A 23801-nucleotide genomic window follows, 5' to 3' on the forward strand; every position below is an offset into this window, starting at 1 on the left:
GGCCCCGCCTCCTCCCCCATTTCTGCCCCCGCCATTGCTTCCTGCGGCTCCCCCCCCCCAACCCTAGCTCACCTCCGCCCCGCTTGCTCCCCTGAACACACTGCCGCTCCACTTCTCCCCCCTCCCTCTCAGGCAAGCAGGGGAGCAGGCAGAGCGGAGGGGAGCAAGGGTGGCGGGAGAGCGCAGGAAGTAATTGGGGGGGGGGGGGGTAGACGAACTGCTCCCTGCCCCAGCTCGCCTCCGCTCCACCACCGCCGCCTCCCCTGAGCGTGCCGCCGCTCGGCTGCTCCCTCCCTCCCTCCCAGGTTTGCCGCGCCAAACAGAAGCGGAGTGGCGGCAGCGCGCTCCGGGGAGCGGGCGGAGGCGGAGCGGAGGCGAGCTGGGGCAGCGGGGGCACATTTCTAGGGGCGGCATGGCCGGCGCTGGAATGCTGCCCCTAGAAATGTACTGCCCCAAGCACCTGCTTGTGTTGCTGGTGCCTAGAGCCGGCTCTGCCTGGGGAAGGCGGGCTGCCCCAGTATGGGCTCTTGCCGGTACGCCGTACCGGGAGTACCGGCTTACTTTCACCTCTGCCTCATTGGTGCATTGTAAGGCTACATTCACTAATGATTGTGAGGGGCTCCGATACTGTGGAAATGGGGGTCAGATAAGGGCCTAGACGGTTGGATTAGCATAGCGATGGCAAAGATATCTCGGGCTCAGAGGCATCTGGTTTCATGCTGTACATCTGTGGTAAACCGAATATAAAAATGGAGTCCCATCAAATAGAACCAAGCCTCTATTTCAAAGCCGGAGCAAATTAAAATGTAACACATTTAAAAGTCACCTCGCTTGCATGACGGAATAAAATCCATTTCCCTGGAACAAACACTACATATTAATGAAAGGCTATTGTCAGTGCCTTAACAGAGCAATAAATAGCATTTCCAGTTGATTAAATGTTTAAGCAAATATGAGAGCCAAAGCTGCTTTTGAAGTGGATGTCACGTTTGTAATCTGATTTTTACAGTCCTGCTCAAATTAAATGATTTAGTTGGGGATTGGTCCTGTTTTGAGCAGGGGGTTGGACTAGATGACCTCCTGAGGTCCCTTCCAACCCTGATATTCTGTGATTCTATGATTCTATGAAAAAAATGCTGTAAGATTTTTGCACCTATAAAAGACCAGGCAATCCAAATCAATTTCTCGTTTGCTTCAGTGGCAGCCATTTGAGGTGTGTTTTGTTTTTTTTTCCTTTACTTGTGTTCTGAGCATTTGTACAAATCGCTGGGAAAGGGCTCAAATCGAGTATGAATCATGGTTTGTGGGGAAACATTGGATCACTTGGAATATTGCCAGGCTGTTCGAGTCAATGTAAAAAAGTTTAACAAGAAATGAGACCGAGTACATTGGACCCTAGAGCATGCTTTCAGGAGGCTCCTACTGCATTACTTCTGAGTGTTGGAAAATGTTACACAGATAACTTTCAGTCATCACTGGACTTATCAAGAGTGGGGGAAGCACGACCAGGTAGTGAAAGTCTTGGGCTATGTCTCCACTAGAAGCTCTGCAGTTGTGTTGCTATAGGTTAGATCAGGAGCAGTGGAAATGCCCTAAAATTGGGGGGTCAGATGCCCGAACCATGCCACTGCCGCGCTGCCCCTGAGGCCCGCCTCCACTGCACCACCCGTTGCCTCCCAGGCCCCGCCCCCACTGCGCTGCCCCCAAGGCCCTGCCCTCACACCACCTCTTCTCCCCAAGCCCCCGCTCTTGCACGGCTCCTCTCCCCAAGGCCCTGCCCTCGTACCACCTATTCCCCCAAAACCCCACACTCCACTCACTCCTCTTCACCCTCTCCCCGCGTCGCTTGCCCTTATGGCTGGTAAAAAGTGGGTTGGCCCTGGCCCCCTGACCTCCCCTGTTCTGGCGCTCCTGGTTTAGACACATCACTGTGATGGAAGAGGTTCTTCCATCGCGGTAATAAATCCACCTCTTTGAGAGGCGGTAACTAAATTCTTCCATTGACCTAGTGCTGTCTACAGTGGGGCTTAGGTTGGCTTAAATATGGCTCTCAGGGGTGTGAATTTTTTCTCACACCCCCATTGTGACGTAGCAAGGTCAACCTAAATTTTAGGAGACCTGGATTTTACTGTTGTCTACACCCAGACTTTTGTTGTGTGACCTTTGGGCAAGTCACAAAACCCCTTATTCAATCTGCAAGACTTAGCTACCTCCCTCACACGGGCACTGTGATACATAGATGTAGGGTCAGATTCTCTGCGGTTGTGACTGCAGCTAAGTAAAAGAGGACATGGCAGCAGAGAATTTGTGTGACTAATGCACTTTTGAGATCCTTCTAGCCACTCCGTACTCATGTATCGCTGAGGTATCTGGACAGCAGGAGGAGGTGCTGTAGAAGTAATAGTCATCTAGTATACCCCAAATCACTTAACGTCCATTTTTGTGGTTTGTATCTTTTATTATTTGGAGTGGGGTAGCACCTAGAGGCCCCCAACACGCTGGGGTGGGGCCCCGTTGTGCTAGGTGCTGTGCAAACACATAGCAAGAGACAATCTCTACTTTGAAGCGTTTGAAATCTACCTGTCAGGTGTTCGTTCTCAGCTGAAATTAATTGAAAATTTATCAGAGATGCAGAGGGTTTTTTGTTTTGTTTTGTAAAGGTCAGAAGGGACCACCATGGTCGTCTAGGTAGACCCACAAAGATTTGTGTTTCAGGAGAGACTAACTGATGCACTCCACTCTGATCCAGCAGGGGCAGCCTTGCCAATCTAGGCGCCGTAGGAAGTGTGTGTGTGTCCTGATTTGCATTTGACCTACTCCCCGAGCGAAGTACTCTCTGGATGTGTTAAAAGCTTCCAGAATAAGCCTCAAGTCACAATCCAACTGAGTGCAGCCGGAATAATTCCCATTGAAAGCATCAGTATTAGGAAGTTTGCATAAATTACCAGCATAGGGCTACGTTCCCCCCCTTGACTCAATCACCTGTTGTGGTCCCTTTTTTAAAAAAAATTCAAAAGGCGATAACTCATCCGACCTGGTTTCTTCCTTTGACTGATTCAAATAGCAGGTCCCTTTTTAGCAGCAGCGTGACGCACTGAGCTTTAAATTCAATTTAAAATACAAACTATTTATACCAGCAAGCAAGAGACTATAAATCTGATTTCTCTGTCCTGAAATTACAGATCCACTAATGACTATCGTTGTATAACTAATTGAATCAACGCTTGGCATGCAAAACCGGTGCCCTGTTTATCTGAGTGTTGCATCTCTTCGCCTGGCGAAGCCTTCCTCACTCGCAAGAGGTCGCACTTTGTGCTTTTGGACCAGCATTGCCTTTCAAATTCCCTCCTCTCTGCTTCTATGAACTGGTCATTTATCAAATACACCTAGAATATATACATAGATGGAGTTGCAAGACGCATGCAAGGCGGGCTATGTTCAGTCCTGGTGTAAATAGGTGAAACTTCGTTGAAATCAAAGGCGCGGCATTCACTTCTTACAGGTGAATTTGGTCCTAAATATGCCACTGACATAGCTGCAGCCGCTTCCCAAACATGTTACATGTTATCTGTATGTTAGTGAACTTGGGCTGGTGCCAGTCCTGTGTGTGGGCCTGATCCAAATTCTGTTGAAGTCACTGGAAAAAATTCCCATTGGTGATCCATTGATGAATTCCCAGATGATTGAGGGGCAATGCTCTTTAGATCATAAGATCTTTGGGGTAGGGGTTCTGCTGTTTGTTTGTCTATACAGCCTCATTGCATCTGTATTGCCTCAGAAATCAATGGAAATTGAAAACAACATTGCTATACTGCGTGTTAATTCATTGTCCAGGGATACACTGTGCATCTGTGGGTGCGCATGAATGAATACAGAACCATTACTAACAAAAAACATATAATAGAATCTTAGACCTGTAGGGCTGCAAGGGTCATCTAGGGTCAAGAGGTCCTTTACTCCATCCCTGTGTGCGGAGTCAAGATTAAGGGCTGATCTATGCTGAAAACTTATATCGGCATAATTACGTCTCTCAGCACTGTGAAAAATTCACACCCCGAGAGATGTAGCTATGCCAACCTAACCCCAGCTGTAGACAGTGCCAGGTCAATGGAAGAATTCTTCTGCCAACCCAGGAGGTGGATTGTGACGGGAGAACCCCTCCCGTCGCTGTAGTGTCTACACTGAAGCACTACAGCGAAGCAGCAGTCCTGCTGTATCGTTTTAAGTGTAGACAGACACTAAATATGTCTAATTTATCCCTGACAAATGTTTGTCTAACCTGTTCTTAAAAGCTTCCAGTGACGGGGATTCCACAACCTCCCACGTAACATGTTCTATTGCTTAACTATCCTTATAGTGAGAGAGTTTTTCCTAATATCCAACCTAAATCTCCCTGGCTGTAAGCTAAGCTGTTTCCTTCTTGTCTTACCCTTGGAGGACATGGAGAACACTTGATCACCATCCTCTTCACAACAATCTTTTACCTATTTGGAGACTGTTATCATGTCCCCCCTCAGCCTTCTCTGGCCTAAACGTGCCCAATTCTTTCAGCCTTTTCCCATAGATCATGTTTTCTAAACCTCTTCTCTTATATGTAATGGTTCTAGATAGCAATGGACAAAGATGACACAGGAGAATAGAGAGGATCCCAGTGATTAAAACTGGGAATCACTAACAAGCAAAGGCACAATGGACATGCAGAGATAAACCAGTGGGTTTATCTGAAGTGTGTATCTGTCATTTAAGGAATATATTGGTTCACGGGAGTTTGAGATAAAACGTACATCTGGCATCAGATCCCTGAACTCCGCCTCAAATTACCCTGCAGAGGATCAGCCTGGGGGAGCGATACCTCGGCGGGGTTGGGGCCCAATCCAAAGCCTTTGAAGTCAGAGGAAAAATTCCCTTAGACTTCAGTGGGCTTTAGAACAGGGTCTTAGTGAGGTGCCAGAACTGGGAGGGGAAACTGTACAACCTGAATTTCCCCCTCTTGGCCACTTGTGTTTGCCTTTGCACAGCCCAAGACCAGACGTACAAGCTCATTTAGTGTGACCTAACTCAGTCACTCAGCACCACTTCTCTCCTCTAGTGACAAGAGTTTTAGCTTGTGAGGCCTGGAGTTTGTATCTTTGAATGGCTTCAAAAGCCAAAATAAAGTGTGGGAGCAGGCAAGGAATTGCCGTAAATTGGTCCATGGCTTATCTGATCCAGGACAATAGAATTGGGAAAGTATGGAAGGATTGGCATGAACAAGGAGAATAAATTGAGCGGCAGAAAAAGAAAATACCACCTTAATATTTTCCCCTCTCTACACAGTAGCAACAGTCCTGGCTAGTGTGTTTTAGACTCTCCAGCCTGTGAACAAGTCATTGAGGTTCTAACCTGATGGAAAAATGTATGCACTACTGGGGTTTAAGGGAGGCTCCCAAGAGGGTTACAGAATTTAGAAAGGGGTGTTCTCTAATGTGTTCTTTTTAAGCCAAGTCAGTTCAATATCTTCTGCTCCTTTCTAATCAAGTATTAAATGATCATTCGGCTCCTGGTACACTTTAGTTCTTATAAAAAGCCTGTGTCTAGTACGGGGATAGCATTGTCAGCACTAAAATAAAAGCAACATGTGTCTCACTGCCTCAAACGCCCTTTGTTTTTTGTCCGTTTAGGTAGCAAGATGGGAACACAAAACCCGAGTTCTCAGTAGAGTCTGTGGCTCTCCATATACTGCATGTTACTGCCTGGGCGCTGTCATCCTGCTGCTTAACTTTATACGGAGCCATTGGTAAGGACCCTATTCTATCACTTCAAGTTAAAGCAGGGATCAGGGATAGTGACTATGGAAACTGGGCTGGCAATATCATGCCCCACTTCTCTTTGAAAAGCCATCTTCCTATTATGCCAAACAAGCCAAATTTTGGAGCCAAACCCAGACCCCCTCCCCCCCCTTTTTTTCCCCCCCGCAACTAAGGAAAAAATAAAATCAAAGAAGGAAACAAAAATATTTCTATTTCCAAGGCGGGAAGGGTGGGGAGTAAACAGGAAAATCAGAAATATTTCAAGGTGGCCTCATTTAACTGTATTAGTCACTGAGGTTCAAACTTTCTTGCTTTGTATCCCTGTTCTACAGAGAAAAAGGGTGGCTCAGTAGTTTGGGTGCAAACCTGGGATCTGGGCCTTTGGATCTCAGTTCCCCACTTGTACACGTGGGCCAATAGTCCTGCTCTGCCTCCCAGAGGGCATGTGAGGGTAAATACGTTGAAGATTGTGTTCAGACTACGATAAGGGGACCCTAACCCTATACAAATGTAAGATCAGTAGATTTCTTATGTCTTTCCACTGACCTGATCATGACTGATAACTAGCAGATTTTTTTAAAAAGAGCATTATACAATTCCTTGTAAGTTTTATTTTCTATATTACTATTTCATGAACTGGATGCTGGCCAAAGGTGCTGGACTGTTGGTGTTTGGAGAGTAAAGTCTTGCAGGGGCAGAACAGGTGTGGCATAGGCATTGCCTGGACAAGGCTTTCCCATGCTGCCCCAGCAAGACCTTCATTCTCCCTGCTCCAAACAAACGTGGGTCTTTCTGTGGAGACTCCCAACAAAGGTGCTTCTGGCTCTGTGATCTGGATGCCTGTCGGCTAGGCGCTGCTGGCTGAGATCGCCAACTTATTTCACATGAGTCACCACATATAGCCCTTAGGTTGTATCAGCTTTGGGGGACCAGCAGCCTGGGCTAGATCTGAAATGGCAGAATTGGGGATATGACACCAGCTGGGTCCTAGTGTCCCCAGAGTGTGCGTGTGTGGGGAGGACTTTCTCCCCTGCACAGTGTTGGGTCCAAGGGGATGTTGCGGGGAGAGGTGGCCCAATTTTATCCCCTCCCCTCCCAGTGGAGCGGCATAAAAAGGCAATGCAACGGAAAATTGAGCCCACAAAGTTTACATCACAGTCCTAGTGGCTCTGTGTGTATTTAAATCTGAAGTTGCTTCTTATTGTACATCTGCTACTGCAGCTGACTGAACAGACCCAGATACATGGAGTATGTGCCGGTGCAATGCTTCCTTTCCTACTAGGATTGTTGAGGCATTTTTAGCTCCCTCTATTTCTCAGCTGCCTCCAATTAAAAGATTTCATGATCTAATCACATGGAGTCTGAATGCTGAAATATTTCAACAAATGTGCCTATGATTGAAATGCTTAACTGGAGAAACATAAGGATTTTGTGAGAGCTTAGATGCCTAATGGGAAACAATAACTCACCCATGCTAGGCCGAAAGGAATAATTTCATACCATGTTAGATGATAATTTGGGAGGTGTGTCCATGGACCAGGCATTTAGCAATATGGAGCTTTTTGCCTTTCGCTCACTGGTTGGAATAGAGCCCAAGTTATGAACAAGTGCTTACGTGAAGTGGTGTTGAGACGGAGCAGTGGATTGGATGGCAGGAGAGCTGTGCGCTTTCCCAAACCCTGCCACTGACACGCTGTTTCATCCTTGACAGGTTGCTTAACTTCTCAATGTATCCATCTGTTTAAAAAAAAAAAAACAATCCCCAAAATAAAACACCAGCTCTCCGGGGCGGGGGCTTCCTTGATGTTCGAAAAACACATGGTGCACTTTGCATGCCTCAGCGGTGTAAAGAATAATTCACCCTTGGGTCCTTGGCAGGTTATGCACAGAGCCGTCCCTGGGGTATGGCGAATCTGGGCGACCGCCCCAGGCCCCACACTTGGGAGGGGGCTGCGCTTTGAAAAAATCATGAGGAAGCGGGTGGGGAGGTGAGGTGGGAGGGGAGTGAAAGGGTGGGCGGGGCAGGTGAGGAAGAGCCCCACCTACCAGAACCTCCCCCTCCCCCCCAGCACCTCCTGCCCGCTGGTGGGCCCTGCCCATCAGCGCCTCCCTCTCAGCGCCTACCACCTGCTGCAGATCAAATATTTTGCGGCATCAGAAGGCAGTGCCGGGGAGGGGAGAGGAACGGGGGCACAGCGTGCTTTGGGGAGGGGAAGGAACTGGGCAGGGGCAGGAAGAGGCGGGAAGAAGCAGGGCAGGGAGGGGCCTTGGGGGAAGGGGTGGAGTAGGGGGGAGCCCCCCGGCAGATTAAAAACTCTGTGCCTATGTCCCGGGCCCCGCCACCGCCTAGGGACACCCCTGGGTATGCAGCACCTTTCATCCAACTGCAGAGCGTTAAGTGAGTTGACGACCTCTCTCTCAGTGGACAAGAGTCCTTGTGGCAAAGATCCCTGGTGCAATGGACATTAAGGCTGGGACGTTTGAAGGAACCTATGGGAGTGAAGTGCCCAAATCCCACTGCCGCTTCAGCCTTTGAAAACCTCCCCTCAGCTATTTTAAGTACTTATGTGGTCTCTGTTACCACAGTATTTGAGCACTTCACAACACCCCTGTGAGGTAGGGTGGTGCTGTTATCCCCCTTGCAGGACTGGAACCTGGGTCTGAGGCGCCTAGGGCAGCTGATATTCCCATGTTGCCACCAGGAGGCCGTGTGGAGCCACATCCAAGGAACACCATGGAGATTGGGCGCTGCAGGAAGTTCCACCCAAAGGGGCCAGAGCAACAGCAGCCTGCGGCCCTCTGAGGGTATGTCTACGCTACAGTTAAACACCCGCGGCTGGCCCGTGTCGGCTGACTCGGGCTCGTGGGGCTCGGGCTATGGGGCGGTGTAGATGGTCAGGCTTGGGCTGAAGTCTGGGCTCTGGGACCTTCGCCCCTTATGGGGTCCCAGAGCCTGGGAACCTGCCTGAGTCGGAATGTCTACCCTGCAGTTAAACAGCCCCTTCGCCTGAGCCCCATGAGCTTGAGTCGGCTGACGTGGGCCAGCTACAGGTGTTTAATTGCAGTGTGACCCAGGGTTACTATTTAACCCTGGAGGGTTCCCCAGGAAGTTGTCTGGGCAACCACGCAGACATTCTGGCTTGCTGCAGCTCTCGACCTTGCTCGTCTTTGCTTTCTGATTTCCTGTCTCTGACCCCGACTTTTGCCTCCTCACTTCAGCCTGATATAGTCCTGATCTCTGGTCTCTGACCCTGGTCTTTTGATCCTGGCGTTAGCGGTTACTATGATCCCTGTTCACCTACTGCCTCATGGCCATTCTTGGTTCAGTGACACCAGCCCAGCAGTGACCGCTAGGCCAGACTGCCTATGCCCCAGTCCTATACACCCATTTTACTGATGGGAAACTGAGGCACAGTGAGACTAAGCAAATTGCCCAAGGGCACAGCAGGGAACTGAACCCATGTCTCCTAAATCTGCAGCTAGCCCTTTAACCATTGGGTCATCCTTCCTCTCTGGTAATGTCACCTGAAAAGTCGAAGAGTGGCATGGGGAATGAGAGACCCTCTCGCTCTGAGAGACGATCCCTCTAAGTTAGGACTGAGGTGCACTGGAAAGGCAGGATGATTAGGGAAGCTCACACTGTTGTGGTCTGTCTTGTCCCTGTTGCATGTCTAGAGGATATCCATCTAGCTCTAGTATCTTTCACCAGTGGGTTGGGGTGCGTATGTGGAGGGTAAGTTTTGAATTCTGTATTGAAACAAACGGGGGGGAAAGCAGAATCGCTTTGTGTTTAGTTACTAGAATCAAATGATCTCTGTTAGCAGCCTTTAAGCATCATGTTTTTTTGTTCTGCTCTCTCTTAAGGTTATTTACCCTAACTGATTTCGTACTGGAATAATTGGAGGGTCTTCATAATAATCTGTTTGCAAAGTACGGTGCATGTACAGCTGCTGCTGTAGGCATTTTTTAATCTTCAGGACCAGAAGAAACAAATCTATGCATACTCATTAAAAGTTAGAGTATTTCCTGTGTAGAAGAGCAGGGATTACCTGTGCATTTAGCAAGCAGGCTGTTTAAACTCTTATCTGAGATCTGCCTTGATAAGACCTATGTTAGCTAATGATATAGAATAGATGAGACACTGTACATTATGGTAATATGTCCTTAAATGTTAGTTCAGTGAAGGTAACACACAGATTCTTACAGACTTCCCCCTTGCCACATTTTGTCTAGGAGTTGATAGGCTAGAGTCACTCTAGCTGCACTGCAGTAATTAAAGATGGGTCTGAACTAAATTCCCAGATCCAATTATGCCAGGGTCAGAGCTAATGGATTGTTAGTACTTCAGATAATTTTCCATGGCATAAAAATATGAGTGGAATTCGTATATGGATTCGACAGATTTTGCTTCTTAGAAATGACACTGCCCGCTGCCCCCCACTCTCCTGTATTCCTCAAGGCCACCGCATGTTGCTGAAACTCATGTAGGGAAGCTCGTAATTAGTTTAGACCATAATTGAATTTAAGGCAATAAAAAGTGTCTTGTGTGTATTCAGCTTATGTATTCCGGAGAGAAGTCTGTTTGGATTTCACAGGGGAACGGTCTCACCAACCAGTTTCACAGCTGAGCTGGTTGCTAGCTTTCTGGGATACAGCACAAAGCCTTCTATCTGGTTTTTGACACATACAACAGCCAGTTCACAGGTGGAGTACTCCACATTTTCAGAGGCTGTGCCAGCTACTACTAAACTTGTTGGCATGGCTTGACCATTGGCATGCACAGCCCTGGTAGAGCTCCCTTTGTGGACACTCCCCAGGCTGTTGTTCGGGTCCCCTATGTTAGAACAGCATGGTCCTAACCTTCCCTTAGACTGCAGCACTGTCTTTCCCCTGGCTTCTCTGGCACAGGCTTTCTGTCTGTACAAGGAAATTGGGTTCCACAGCCCAGCTGCTCTAGGCCCCCAGGCAGGCCCATTGAGAGAAATTTGAGGCCATAGTACCTCATGTTCACACGGCCTCCCTTCCCATTTCGCTGTATTTACACAGACATTACAGACCTGGTTGGGAGCCTGAACTCGGGGGTTTTAACTTCTGGCTTTAGTTGGTACCAGAGTAGGTTCAAAAGGTGCTCTAGTCCAAACATATGTCTCTGCCAGGTAATCTTGAGTGGAGAGAGCTATGGTGTCAGAATGGTGGTGATACGTGCGGATGAGTTTTGTTAAGAGCCATCACCTCTCCAAAATGAGCCTGCTTTCAGTATTGCAAGGCCCCTAGTGTAAATGCTGACCTTTGTTTGTTTGCTCAAGATTTGATAAGTTATGATGGCTTTCAATCCTCATTCCTGGACCCTGCACTTCCATAAAGACATCAGCAGGCTCAAAAGACTACAGAGCACAGATGGCAAAAGAGCAACCAACATGTAACGTGAAAACATAAGCAGTGCCCCGTTGTCTAATGGAGATGCTGTAATCTCAACGGCTGATTATGTCAGGAAAGTGAGTGCAAAACACTGTCTTGCTGTTCCATTCTCTGTTCCTTTCTTTTCTTTTTCTGAGTCATGTCTGCTTCAGTGTGGCAGAGCCAATCTAACTAGTAAAGAGCAAGCTGTGCTTCATGCATTAAATAAGTTACCGGGCAGGTTCCTAGTCCAGAATCTTTGGGGATGCACGGTGGTTAGTGAAGCAAAAAAGAGAACATCTTGTGGTTTGGGTTTTTTTGGTGGTTGTTTCAGATGCCAGCTTGAGATTGTAATGCTGGCCATTTAAAAAACAAATCCATCGAATGTCTTATGTGGGCAAGTGGTGTCTGTGAGCAAGAACGAACTGTGGACTCCACCAGGTGTTAGTTTTTTCAATAGCTGCATTTTTTTATTTTAACTGCAGTTGTAAAAGACTCTCTCAAAGTCATGGGGAGGGAACAGAGCATCCCTGGAGAAAGCACAAGAGGTTAAAATAAAGCTTTGCAGCATGTTAGCTTTTCCTCCAGTCGTGGAAATAAATCTTGCTGCACTGGACAGAGAGGACAGTGAAAAGCAACGACAGCCTTGTGTGTCTTCAGTGTAGTTGGAAATGAATATCTTGGGTCTAACTATATTGTGCACCTTAGACAGTAGGTGCTTCCTATTTGGAACCTTCTTTATCAAACTCAGCTCATTTCTTGGAAATGGCTCCAGGATGGGAACTGTTCAGCAAACTGCGTAAGAGAATTAATTGCTTTTGTGCAATTGTTACTGCCGTTAGATTAAAATTCTCCATGATCAAAGTTCTTTGTTCTCGCAGGGCCTCTCTTATCTGTAAAAACCTTTTCTGATCTTCTGTTGTTTGGCCGCCCCAGAGGTTTGCGACATTTATCCTAAGAGTGCCTGACTTGACGAGCCTTTATTCTCCCCTTAATTTATGTCCAAAATGACTCTCCAATGCATTAGCCTAATTGTTGGTATCTTTCCCCTGTGTGGACTCAATACAGTCTCCCTCCAGTGCTGTCACCTGATCCCTCTAGTTTCTCTTTTTGCAGTGCTTTCTGAATATGTATGCTAAAGTCCCAGTTACTTTCCTCTCTCTCTTGGTTTCTATGTCTTGCCCCTCACCATGGTATCTGAACACCTCCCAAAGTTATGAAGTGAACATTCACACCTAAAGAGAGAGACTTCTTCGGCTATCAGAGGCTGGATTTGGGTTGGTTTTGTTTTGATTTTATTTTTAGATGGAGTGTTATGGTGTGTGGGCTGGGCAAAGTAAGTGGGGTTTACATTTTGCTCTGCTGGCACTAAGGTTCCTGGCCATCCTGGTGTCTTCTGGGAAGGAGTTCCAGATCTGTGAGCCAATCGCTGAGCTCTGTCTCCTGCATGCTCCTGAAGTTTCTCACCTAAACTTGACAATTCCAGGAGAATGAAGCCATCCCAATGGGATCTTGCCAACCCCTGCCATGTCTTTCAGACAGGACAACGGGATTGCATAACTGACCATTTCAAATGCTGCTGAGAGGTCTAGCAATGAGCATTGGATGCCCATGGCCAGAGGAGAAATCCCGTGCCAGCTCAGCTCCATGCCCTGGGCTGGTCAGGAGAAGTCCAGGATATTGGCCGTGTCCAGATAGAGCTGGAGGTGAGCCTTGGTGAGCTGCTCAATTAGCTCGCTCAGGAATGGGAGGTTAGGCACTAGGAGAGGATGGTTGCAGTGGGTGATCGTTTCTTAAGCACGGGTTGGATTGTAAGGGGGATGGTATATCTCCCTCCTCAAAGGGGACACTGACAGTCTCGGTAGGCAGGTGCCCCAGCTGCTCTCTGCTCTCTCATTGCCCAAGAAGGGCATGGAAGGGAGGCCTCTTTTTTCCTGAGCTGCTTTTAGGACTTCCTGTTGTGAGCGGGCTGAATTCAAAGAGATGTGTTATTGGGCCGACGTCTCATACGCGGTTCCTGCTTTCCTGAGATGCCGTCTCCAATGCAGGTGATTTTCTCTGAGAGGTAGGATGATAATTTGTCATCGCTGGAAGTGCTGATGATTCATGATCCACACTGAGTGTGAATGAATAACCTGGGGGTGAATCAGATGATCTAACATAGGGCCCTGTGGTATCATTTAAACGGACACTGTCAACTTGAATTTCTTTTAAATGGGCTACTTTTTGAAAATGCATGTCCCTTTAAAGAGTGTTGGACAGGAGTATTTAAAATTCCTCTTACAAACACATTTGATAAGGCTTTCTCTCCTCCCCTGCTGCCGTTGCTGGTAGAATACAGTCCTGCAGGGTTTGGGGGAACCGTATCCATGAGCACTGCATGTACCTCCTAGAGCAGGACATGAGAGAGTGATGTCTGCCACAGTTCAGGGTATCTGCACCTGTATTCCCTCTTCGTGGTCCCTCAAAGGCACCCACTTAAGATTTCCATCTCCCAGCCATAGGCGCCGACTCCGTGTCGGAGAAAAATTAGCAGGTGCTTAGCACCCACTGGCAACCAAGCTCCCCTCACCAGCGCCTCCCATCCGCTGGCAGCCCGCGCCGATCAACTCCTCCTCCTCCCTCCCCGCGCCTCCTGCATGCTGTGGAACAGCTGTTCAGTGGCGTGCAGGAGGTGCTGGGAGGGAGGGGGAGGAGCAGGGATTAAGTGAGCTCAGGGGAGGGGTGGGAAGAGGCAGGGCGGGGGTGGGGTTTTGGGGGAAGGAGTGGAGTGGAGGTGGGACCTGGGGCTGAGTGGGGGTTGAGTCCCGTCCCATCCCCACCCCAGGGAAAATTTAGAAGTTGGCGCCTCTGCTTCCAGCCATCACCTCTCTTGGGTGGAGACTCTCATCTCTCTCCTTTCTGACTATGGGGGTTTAAGGCTGCCTGCCTCCCTGGATTACACTGGGGGATTCCCAGCAAGCCAGACTACCTAACAACCAGCGTCTGTGCTTTGCTTTCTCTCTGAGCGCTATGAACAGTGTATCGCCAGCAGTTACAAGTTACCTCACAGCCCATTCTAAGCCAGCATCTTTGTTCTTAAGGTAAAAGCATCACAGAGAAAACATTTTTTTTTTTTTTTTAAGTTCCTAGATGCATGGTACATGCTTACCAGAGGTGTCTTATGGAACTCGAGGAAGCCAGAATGTTTCCAATCCTTTGGCATGGGTTGGGACAACTCTTTAACTGGAGGTCCTGTCCGTTGGCTGGATCAGGAAAAAGGCCGTGGGTCGATTTAAATACAGTCCTTTTATGCTGAAAGCCCTCTCTTTGGCCGCTGGTCTCCTGAAACCCCAATTTGAACCAGCCTATGCAAGTCTTCCCAGGGTGAGGTACCTCTCGGGAGGCATTTACAACCTGCGTGATTCACCTTAATCACCCCCCACTGTTTTGAGTTCCTGGAGGAGCTAAACGCAACCCTTTTCCCCGCTGTCGCTGTGTACAATCCCTGGCTCACAGTGATACATAAACCATTCATAACCTTAATACAATATCTTTGGGGAATATATTGTATGCGGGTTGCAATATCTGTCCCAAATTTGTTGTGCTAGGGCATGAGATAGGAAGTGCACCTGACCATCGGCAAAACAGAGAAGCTGTCCATATACACAGTGCTGTCAAACAAACAAGGGGAGCAAACCTAACGAAAAGATTTCCGAGTAGCAGCCGTGTTAGTCTGTATCCGCAAAAAGAACAGGAGTACTTGTGGCACCTTAGAGACTAACAAATTTATTAGAGCATAAGCTTTCGTGGGCTACAGCCCACTTCATCGGATGCATAGAATGGAACATATAGTAAGAAGATCTATATATATATATACACATACATACAGATAAGTTGGAAGTTACCATACAAACTGTGAGAGGCTAATTAGTTAATTGTAGTGATAATCAAGGTGGCCCATTTAGACAGTGGACTCCACTGTCAGTCTCTATTCAAACCCAAGTTAATGGTATCTAGTTTGCATATTAATTCAAGCTCAGCAGTTTCTCGTTGGAGTCTGTTTTTGAAGCTTTTCTGTTGCAGAATTGCTACCCTTAAATCTTTTACTGAGTGGCCCGAGAGGCTGAAGTGTTCTCCTACCGGTTTTTGAATGTTATGATTCCTGATGTCAGATTTGTGTCCATTTATTCTTTTGCGTAGAGACTGTCCGGTTTAGCCAACGTACATGGCAGAGGGGCATTGCTGGCACACGAAGGCACATATCACATTGGTAGATGTGCCGTTGAACGAGCCCCTGATGGCGTGGCTTGATTATCACTAGAAAAGTTTTTTTTCTCCTGCTGATAATAGCTCATCTTAACTAATTAGCCTCTCACAGTTCGTATGGTAACTTCCAACTTATCTGTATGTGTGTGTGTATGTAATATATATATATCTTACTATATGTTCCATTCTATGCATCCGATGAAGTGAGCTGTAGCTCACGAAAGCTTATGCTCAAATAAATTTGTGAGTCTCTAAGGAGCCACAAGTCCTCCTGTTCTTTTTCTAACGAAAAGAGATGCCTTCTTCTTTTTTTTTTTTTTTTTTTTTGAGGGTTCCTTGTAGATATGAATGGGATTGTGGGCTGTGATTGTCAACATACTGACCTAAATGACATGCAGGCAGGTGCAGTTGGAAAGGTTAAGTGGTTATCAGGGAGAAGAAGCTGTGAAGAAAATGATGGGGAAAAGGAGTTGTTGATGGTAAAGGCAGGAAGAAGCCATCTGCTATTGTGAGGCTGCTGGTTGCAGCATTTGCTGCTAGTGAATTATTGGATCTTCTACCACAATCAGCCCCCGTTGACTGAGAGGTGCGCTCGCTGCCAGTCTAATTATTCCTCGGTAGTAGGACTGCTCTGTGAATAGCAGGCTCGCTGCCAGCATCATTACAGCCGCTTCCATATTTGCTGCACCTGAAATCTCTGCCAGGGAAGAGACGCTTGCATAATTCTCACCGTGATCTCCGTAAATAACCTCCCATCTCTGCCTCGACTTTCCAGTTATTAAAAATCTTGCTCGGTCGTGCAGAGACATCCTCTGGCGATGCTCTCTGCCTTCCTATTTCCAGGTCTTTCGTGACCATTATTAGCTCTCTGTTTTGAGAGGGTGGCTAAAATTTGTGGGGCAGATGGCAGGGAGCGCTCATTCTCACAGCAGCAACCCAACCTTCTTGACCAGGCCCTGGAGATCTTCCGAAGGAAGGTGCTTGCCCAGGGCTATTACTGCAGCTCCACGGGGTCAGACCTGAAGCCAGTGTGGGAGATTCAACTAATGCAGATTTCAGTGCCCAGTTAGCTGGTGGAGATTCACACACCGGGAGCATTAGGTTGCAGTTCTGCTCTGGAGACTGTACAGACTTCCAGATTGTTTCTGAGTGCAGTTCAAGGTGCTGGCCTGATCAACCAGGAGTGCTGAGCCCTTTTGAAAATCAGCTCACTGATTTCACTAGCCTAAATATGGATTTAGGAGCGTAGCTTCAGGCTTCTATTCTTGATAATCTTGTTGTTTGTTCCCTCTGTACCTGGTTGGATTCCCTTCTGCAACCTGTAGGAGAGACCTTCCTTTCCCATAAGCCCAAACAAGCTTTATTCTTGCTTTCTGTGTCTTTATACCCCTGTTAGGGCAAAAGTTTGAAAATCATTCCCATCTTTATGGGCTTTATTCTCTGCAATTTCACACCTCATTCGTTAGTTTATTTCTAGACCAAAGTTAGCGTTGCATGCATAGCAACAGAGCTGTAGCTCACGAAAGCTTATGCTCAAATAAATTTTGTTAGTCTCTAAGGTGCCACAAATACTCCTGTTCTTTTTGCGGATACAGACTAACACGGCTGCTGCTCTGAAACCTGTCAATGAGCTTCTCTCTCTTACGGGAACACGTGGGGAGAACAGGGCCTGTTACCTTGGGTTCTTAATTTAAAACCCCCATCCATCACAACCTACAGAAATGTGTTGTGCAACACTATTTCTTTGGACTCTGTGTGGCCTCTCCAGACTGAAGCTTATTGGAGAGTGCCTTAAGGTTTATAGACTCACAGACTTTAAGGTCAGAAGGGACCATCATGACCATCTGGTCTGACCACCTGCACATTGCAGCCACAGAACCTCGCCCGCCCACTCCTGTACTAGACCCCCTAACCTATGGCTGAGTTACTGAAACCCTCAAATCATGGTTTAAGGAGGTAAAGTTACAGAGTATCCACCATTTAAACTAGTTTAAAACTGCAAGTGACCTGTGCCCCATGCTGCAGAGGAAGGGTCTCTGCCAATCTACCCCAGGGGGGAAATTCCTTCCCAACCCCAAATTCTTTTTTCTGTTTATTGAAACAGTCAAATAATCCTTCTCTAGCATATCTGCCTATGTGACAGCCACCAGCTTGGCTGACACATCAGGGATTGAACTAGAACTAAAAGGAGGAGCTGCTGTAGCCTGAGCTGATGAGCCAATGCTCGTTAGCTGTGGCTATAACCGACTCCTATCCTGTGCTGATCAGGCGCGGGGGGGCGGGGCTGTAACACACACTCATCACTTGGTTGCACATGTTGCTTTCATTTGTAAGGACATCTGTGGGCTAGGGAAGGGGTTCCTGAAACCTTTCCCACCACGGTGACCACATCTTCTGCGACTGACTCATGGACACCTCGCCTCCCACTTGCAATTGTGCAACCTGACAACGATCGAGCCGTGGGCAGTCTTGCCTAATGGTTGGAGCAAGCGTCGGGCCTCTGAGTTAGAGCTGAATTCAAGGGTCAGTCCTGAAGTGGAGCCAAGGGTCGGAGCTGGGAATCAGAAGCCAGGACAGAGGTGGGGGCTGATGCTGGGATGGGACTTATAAACCAGGCTGCTAACCTTGCAGCCAGTCAGGTGCTGCGATTAATCAGGCAGTTCCAGATCAGTGCTGCTGTGCCTATTAGTTGCCTAGCAGCAGAGTTAGCAGGGAAGTAGGCCAATAGCTGGTCCTAGTTGGCCAGACCCCTGATACAATCCATCTCCCCTCCCCACCTGCAGCAATTCTTTGTATGGAAAAATTAATATTGGGGAAGTATTTAATGTCTCAGTCTTGGCTTTTGGAAATGCAGTCTGACAGGTGTAAACAAGAAGAAGCCGGAACCAGGAGACCTGCCAGCACTTTTTACGCCCCCAGTGAGTGCATCACTGCTCCACGAACTACTAGCTTGCGATCCACTGGGACAGTCCAGACAGTCTCTTGTATTAGGCTGCACCGAGTGTGCTCTGATCTACAAGCAGGCTGCAGCTGGCAGAGCCCAGGATGGATCTTCTTGGGGGCTGAGGCAGGGCATTCTTTATGGAGGCCCCTTAGCTGTGTGCTACCCTTCTGCCAGCGGTCGAGTCACCTGAGACCTCAGCACTTCCACAGTGCAATGCAAAACTCACCTCTGTACACAGACCTTCCCTTGATAAGAGTTGCTGAAAAGTGGCCCAGGGATGCGAATTCCTCTCCCGTGCCATTCAAGCAGTGCCACAGAACATGGTCTTCCGTCAAAAAGCAGTAGTGACTTCTTAATCTTTCTGATCGGTCAGGTGCTTGGATCCCACAGTGATCCGTGCTTTAGAAATGCATACAGTAGATAGGTAGACGGCCGTTAGGTCAGTGGATCTGGGCCTCCATGCATGTGTTTTGGGGTCCCCTTTGGTGGTCCACCCTCCTTCCCTGCCCTGATGGCATGAAACAGAGGGAAGTTCTCTTGTCGTGGGGTTTACAGCAAGAAGGGTCATTAGGTTTGAAATCCATTGCAAATAGGAACCTTATGTGGACACAGCGTGGAATTAATTGTCTCCTCCTCGTAACAGATTACATGGCACTTTGGTAGGACACGGGGCTGGTACAGTACAGATGACCTGTCCAAGACAAATGGTGCAAGGAGCATGACAAGACCTATGTTAAAAGGGTCGTTTTAATGATACACCTACTATGTTTTTCATTCAAATTAAGGGCGGTTGGCTGGTGCCTTACTCACACAACAAGGGTACCGTCCAGTGCGATAAAGATTGTCTTGCAGCTGCCAACGCCATGTTATAAATGCAAAAATGATTAGAGTTGTTGAAGACTTTGTGTCGATTGTCATGGCACAAGTTAATAAATGCTTAAAAGGTTTATTTACCAATTCTGAAAAGTCCTGCAGTCATCATGTATAATGCAAATACAGATTCTGTGCAGGAAGATATAAAACTTTACTACAGGGGAAGACAGTCCATTATCTCAGTGCAAACATGTCCCTCTTAGCTGTAAGCTAAACACCAGGGGACCAAGCAGACATGCTGATTAGAGGAACTGATGTTTGCATGAGTGTCCACGCATGAAAAGAATGGTTGAGATCATTTGGAGATAACGGTAAGGGAGGGGAAGACCCTGCCAAAACAAACCACATCACGTGCTGGCTGTGGCTGGAAAGGCCTGAGATCTGATTCTCAGTTACCTCATCCTTGCGCTTTAAGCCACCTTTGTGCTCCTTGTACTCTGGGGTCATGCAGGGGGTCCCCAGTGTAAGTTAGAGCAGACTTGTGGTTGCTGTAACATAAGGTTTAGGAAGCAGAGAATAGCCTTAGTGCAGTGTGCTCTAGCCATGCTTCTGCTATGCTCCCAATGCACCTTTTATGCTGGGGACTGGGAGTAAGACATGCAGAGCCTTCACACTAGCTCTGCACTGGCCAGAGAGGCCCCCTGCACAGAGAGTATCCTTGTGGGGGTCTTTCCTGCCCACTTTGAGACCTCTTTGCCTGCCAGAGCAGTGTAGACAGGCCCTAACACAGCGAAGGGGAAGGCCCTTAAAGCTGTGCAAAGACATTAGCTACCTAATCTGCAAACATCTGCATGACTGAAGAGTCCTGAAGCATCCCTAGAAGGTTGCTTTAATAGACTGTATATTGCTTTGCTTAAGCAAACGTGATTTTATTTTGAGGCGAGCAGCATCTGAGCCTGAGCCAGCAAAATGACAAGAGGTTGCTCTTTGCTATGGGCAGTGTCCCTTTCTTGCTGTCATCCTCCTTGTTTCACTCTGAGGTTTGTGCAGATCATTTAAAAAAAACTGGCCACACCTGCCTACCCTAACCTGCTTTGACCCAGCTGCCCCTGGGGCCATGATCAGCCTGCTCAGCCATATCCTGGTGCTGTTGAAGTCAGTGGCAGTTTTTGCATTGCCTTTGGTAGGAGCAGTTCTTGGATCTATGCACACAAATATTCCACCAGGGTTGTAAGTGGAAAGAGGTGCTGGATATAATGTTTTCTGTCAGGCCTATTTCCTTTATATGCCATGGGCAAAATATTTGATCTGGCGGATGAAAAACCTGGTTGAGATGTTCTGTTTGATGTAACTTGCTGACGTCCTCCTGCTAATACTGCTCCTTCCGGCTTGTCAGATAATTGCAACCAGAGAGTTTTGGAGTGACCTTGAGCTGGGCGGAACGGCAGGAAGTAGATGAAAGCAGCAGAAGACGGAAGAGATGATAAGATGCAATATGTGACTGTACAAGTGTTCGCCTGTACTGTTAGAAGATGCCCACATGACCACTTTGTGTGTTCCATCTGCAGCAGTATACCTGATTCTTTTGCATAGGAGAGTAGATCTGAATCCTAATTCAGGGCTCTTTAAATCACAGCATGATAGTAAATGGGCACCTTGCCTCCCTCTTTCCCCTTAACACAAATGTATAGTTAGGGGGCCACACACCCTCAGACTCCCCATATAGCAGTACGTCTACACTACGAAATTAGGTCTATTTTATAGAAGTCGATTTTTAGAAACTGATTTTATACAGTCGATTGTGTATGTCCACACTAAACGTATTAAGTCGGTGGAGTGCATCCTCACTACCGTGGCTAGCAGCAACTTACAGAGCGGTGCACTGTGGGTAGCTATCCCACAGTTTCCGCAGTCTCCGCTGCCCATTGGAATTCTGGGTTAAGCTCCCAATACCTGATGGGGCAAAAACATTGTCGCGGGTGGTTTTGGGTACATGTCGTCAGGCCCCCCTCCCTTCCTCCATGAAAGCAACAGCAGACAATTGTTTTGTGCCTTTTTTCCTGGGTTACCTATGCAGATGCCATACCACGGCAAGCATGGAGCCCTCTCAGCCCACCGTACGTCTCCTGGGTGTTGCTGGCAGATGCGGTACTGCACTGCTACACAGCAGCAGCTCCCTGCCTTCGTGGCAGACAGTGCAGTAGGACTGATAGCCATCGTAGATCTCCTGGGTGCTCCTGGCAGACCTCAGTGAGGTCAATCAGGGGCGCCTGGACAAACATGGCTATTCTCCTCTTAGAGCACCAAATGGGAGCCAGAGACTCCAGGTCATTTTCTTCTTTAAGTTTTGTCTCATGGAGATTCAGTCCTGCCCGGAATATCATGCAAACTGGAGGCTTCTGCCTCAGGCTGCTCTCCCAGCTGGCAGCACCGCGCGGTTGCACCTACCCCAGCCTACCCCTTGCTCCCAGGGCTCATGAAGCCTGGACCAGTAGTAAGGAGCAGTTCAACTATAGGCTGAGCAAGTGCAGAATGGCGGTAGAATGTGCCTTCGGATGTTTAAAAGCTCGCTGGCGCTGTTTGCTGATTAGGTCAGACCTCAGCACAGCCAACGTTCCCATTGTTATTGCTGCTTGCTGTGTGGTCCGTAATACCTGTGAGAGTAAGGGGGAGACGTGTATGGCGGGGTGGGAGGTTGAGGCAAATCGCCTGGTGTCCGATTTTGAGCAGCCAGACACCAGGGCGATTAGAAGATCACAGCAAGGTGTGCTGCGCATCAGAGAGGCTTTGAAAACCAGTTTCATGACTGGCCAGGCTTCAGTGTGACAGTTGTGTGCGTTTCTCCTTGATGCAAACCTGCCCCCTTTGTTGATTTTAATTCCCTCTAAGCCAACCACCCTGCCCCCTTCGAAATAAAGTAACTATTGTTTTGAAACCATGCATTCTTTCTTAATTTTTTTTTAAAAAAGAGATAACGGACAAGGTAGCCTGGGTTGGGTGGGGGAGGAGGATAGGACAAGGCCACATTGCTTATTGTAGCCACACTAAAAATCAAACTGAATGACAGCCTTCTGTTGCTTGGGCCATCCCCTGGAGTGGAGTGGCTGGGTGCCAGGAGCCTCCTCCCGCTGCGTTCTTGGGCGTCTGGGTGAGGAGGCTATGGAACATGGGGAGGAGGGTAAGCGGTTGTACAGTGGATGCAGCGGGAGTCTGTGCTCTTGTTGGCTTTCCTACAGCTCCAACAGACGCTTCATCATGTCCGTTTGCTCACCCAACAGACGTTTCATCGTGTCAGTTTGCTCTCCCATTAGCCTCAGCATCGCCTCTTGCCTCCGCTCTTCGCGCTCACTTAATTCTTTCCTGGCCTCTGCCACTGAATGCCTCCATGCATTAAGCTGTGCCCTATCAGTGCGGGAGGACTGCATGAGCTCGGAAAACATGTCATCGCAAGTGCGTTTTTTTTCGCCTTCTAATCTGCGATAACCTCAGGGACAAAGATGATAAGGGGAGCTTAGAAACATTCTGTACTCTATGATTCTGGGGGGACTGCATGGTCACCTGTGCTGCTGAGTTCGCCACACTGACCAAACAGGAAGTTAAATTCAAAAGTTCCCGGGGCTTTTCCTGTGTACCTGGCTAGTGCATCGGAGTTCAAAGTGCTGTCCAGAGCAGTCACAATGGAGCACTCTGGGATAGCTCCTGGAGGCCAATACTGTTGATTTGCATCCGCACTACCCCAAATTCGACTCAGCAAGGTTGATTTTAGCGCTACTCCCCTCGTTGGGGAGGAGTACAGAAGTTGATTTTAAGAGCCCTTTAGGTTGATGGAACGGGGTTGGTTGTGTGGACGCAGTCATTTTTAAATCGACCTAACCCCGTAGTGTAGACTAGGCCTGAGTTGGTTCTGAGCTCAGTTCCTCACTTCTGAACCAGCCACTTCCCAGCAGGGCTGGGAAGTCAGGTTGATCGGTCCCTGTAGGAAGAGTACCTCCGTCTGGCTGGCACAAGGAGCACTGTTAGCAGGAGCCTGACGGAGCCATGCCTAGGAGCCAGTCTAGATGAGAATGTTGCATTGGATTAACTTCAGGTGTGGTGTTGAACTGATGCAAAACGCTGTGTGGATACTATTGTTTCAGTTTAAACCAGTGTTTTTTCAGTTTGGCTTAAACTAGCAATTACGAATCAGTTTAAACTAAACCAAAATAAGCCTGGTTTAAGCCAAAATGACAGTGTCCACACAGCCTTTTGCACGGACTAATTTAAATCAGTTTAAAAAATGATTGGTGTAACATCTGTATGTAGACATGGTCTTGTGCCTCTTTACCAAATGGAGGGAAAAGGGGGAAAGAGGGACAAAAATAGCTTGGAGAAGGGGTCAGAGGGTCAGGACACACTTTCTGAGGCTGGCCTACTTACCTTTCGTGCACGTTTGCAATTGAAGAGAAACCCTGTGTTGTGCAGGCTAGATTATGGCATGTACAGCCCCAGGTGCTTTTGGGGCACCACATGGGCTGAACAGACTCTCACCATGGATATTCAATCTGTAGACAGCTGAAGTGGGCTGAATGCATCTGTGCACACCCAAGAGTGGTAACTATTGACCTTTCAAA

At 48.0% G+C, this 23801-nt stretch overlaps 1 protein-coding gene across 7 annotated transcripts in view; it reads left to right on the forward strand.

The window, feature by feature from the left end:
- The window catches only part of PEMT (phosphatidylethanolamine N-methyltransferase), a 92949-nt gene that overhangs the window by 36107 nt on the left and 33041 nt on the right, over positions 1-23801 (forward strand). For all 7 annotated transcript variants that reach the window (XM_037910510.2, XM_037910514.2, XM_043523637.1 and 4 more), the window contains one exon: positions 5661-5776. In XM_037910510.2, coding sequence (XP_037766438.1) covers positions 5661-5776 — 116 coding nt within the window. The remainder of the gene's footprint in view (positions 1-5660; positions 5777-23801) is intronic.

Source organism: Chelonia mydas, chromosome 10, assembly GCF_015237465.2.
Source record: "Chelonia mydas isolate rCheMyd1 chromosome 10, rCheMyd1.pri.v2, whole genome shotgun sequence".
NCBI classification, from domain to species: Eukaryota; Metazoa; Chordata; order Testudines; family Cheloniidae; genus Chelonia; species Chelonia mydas.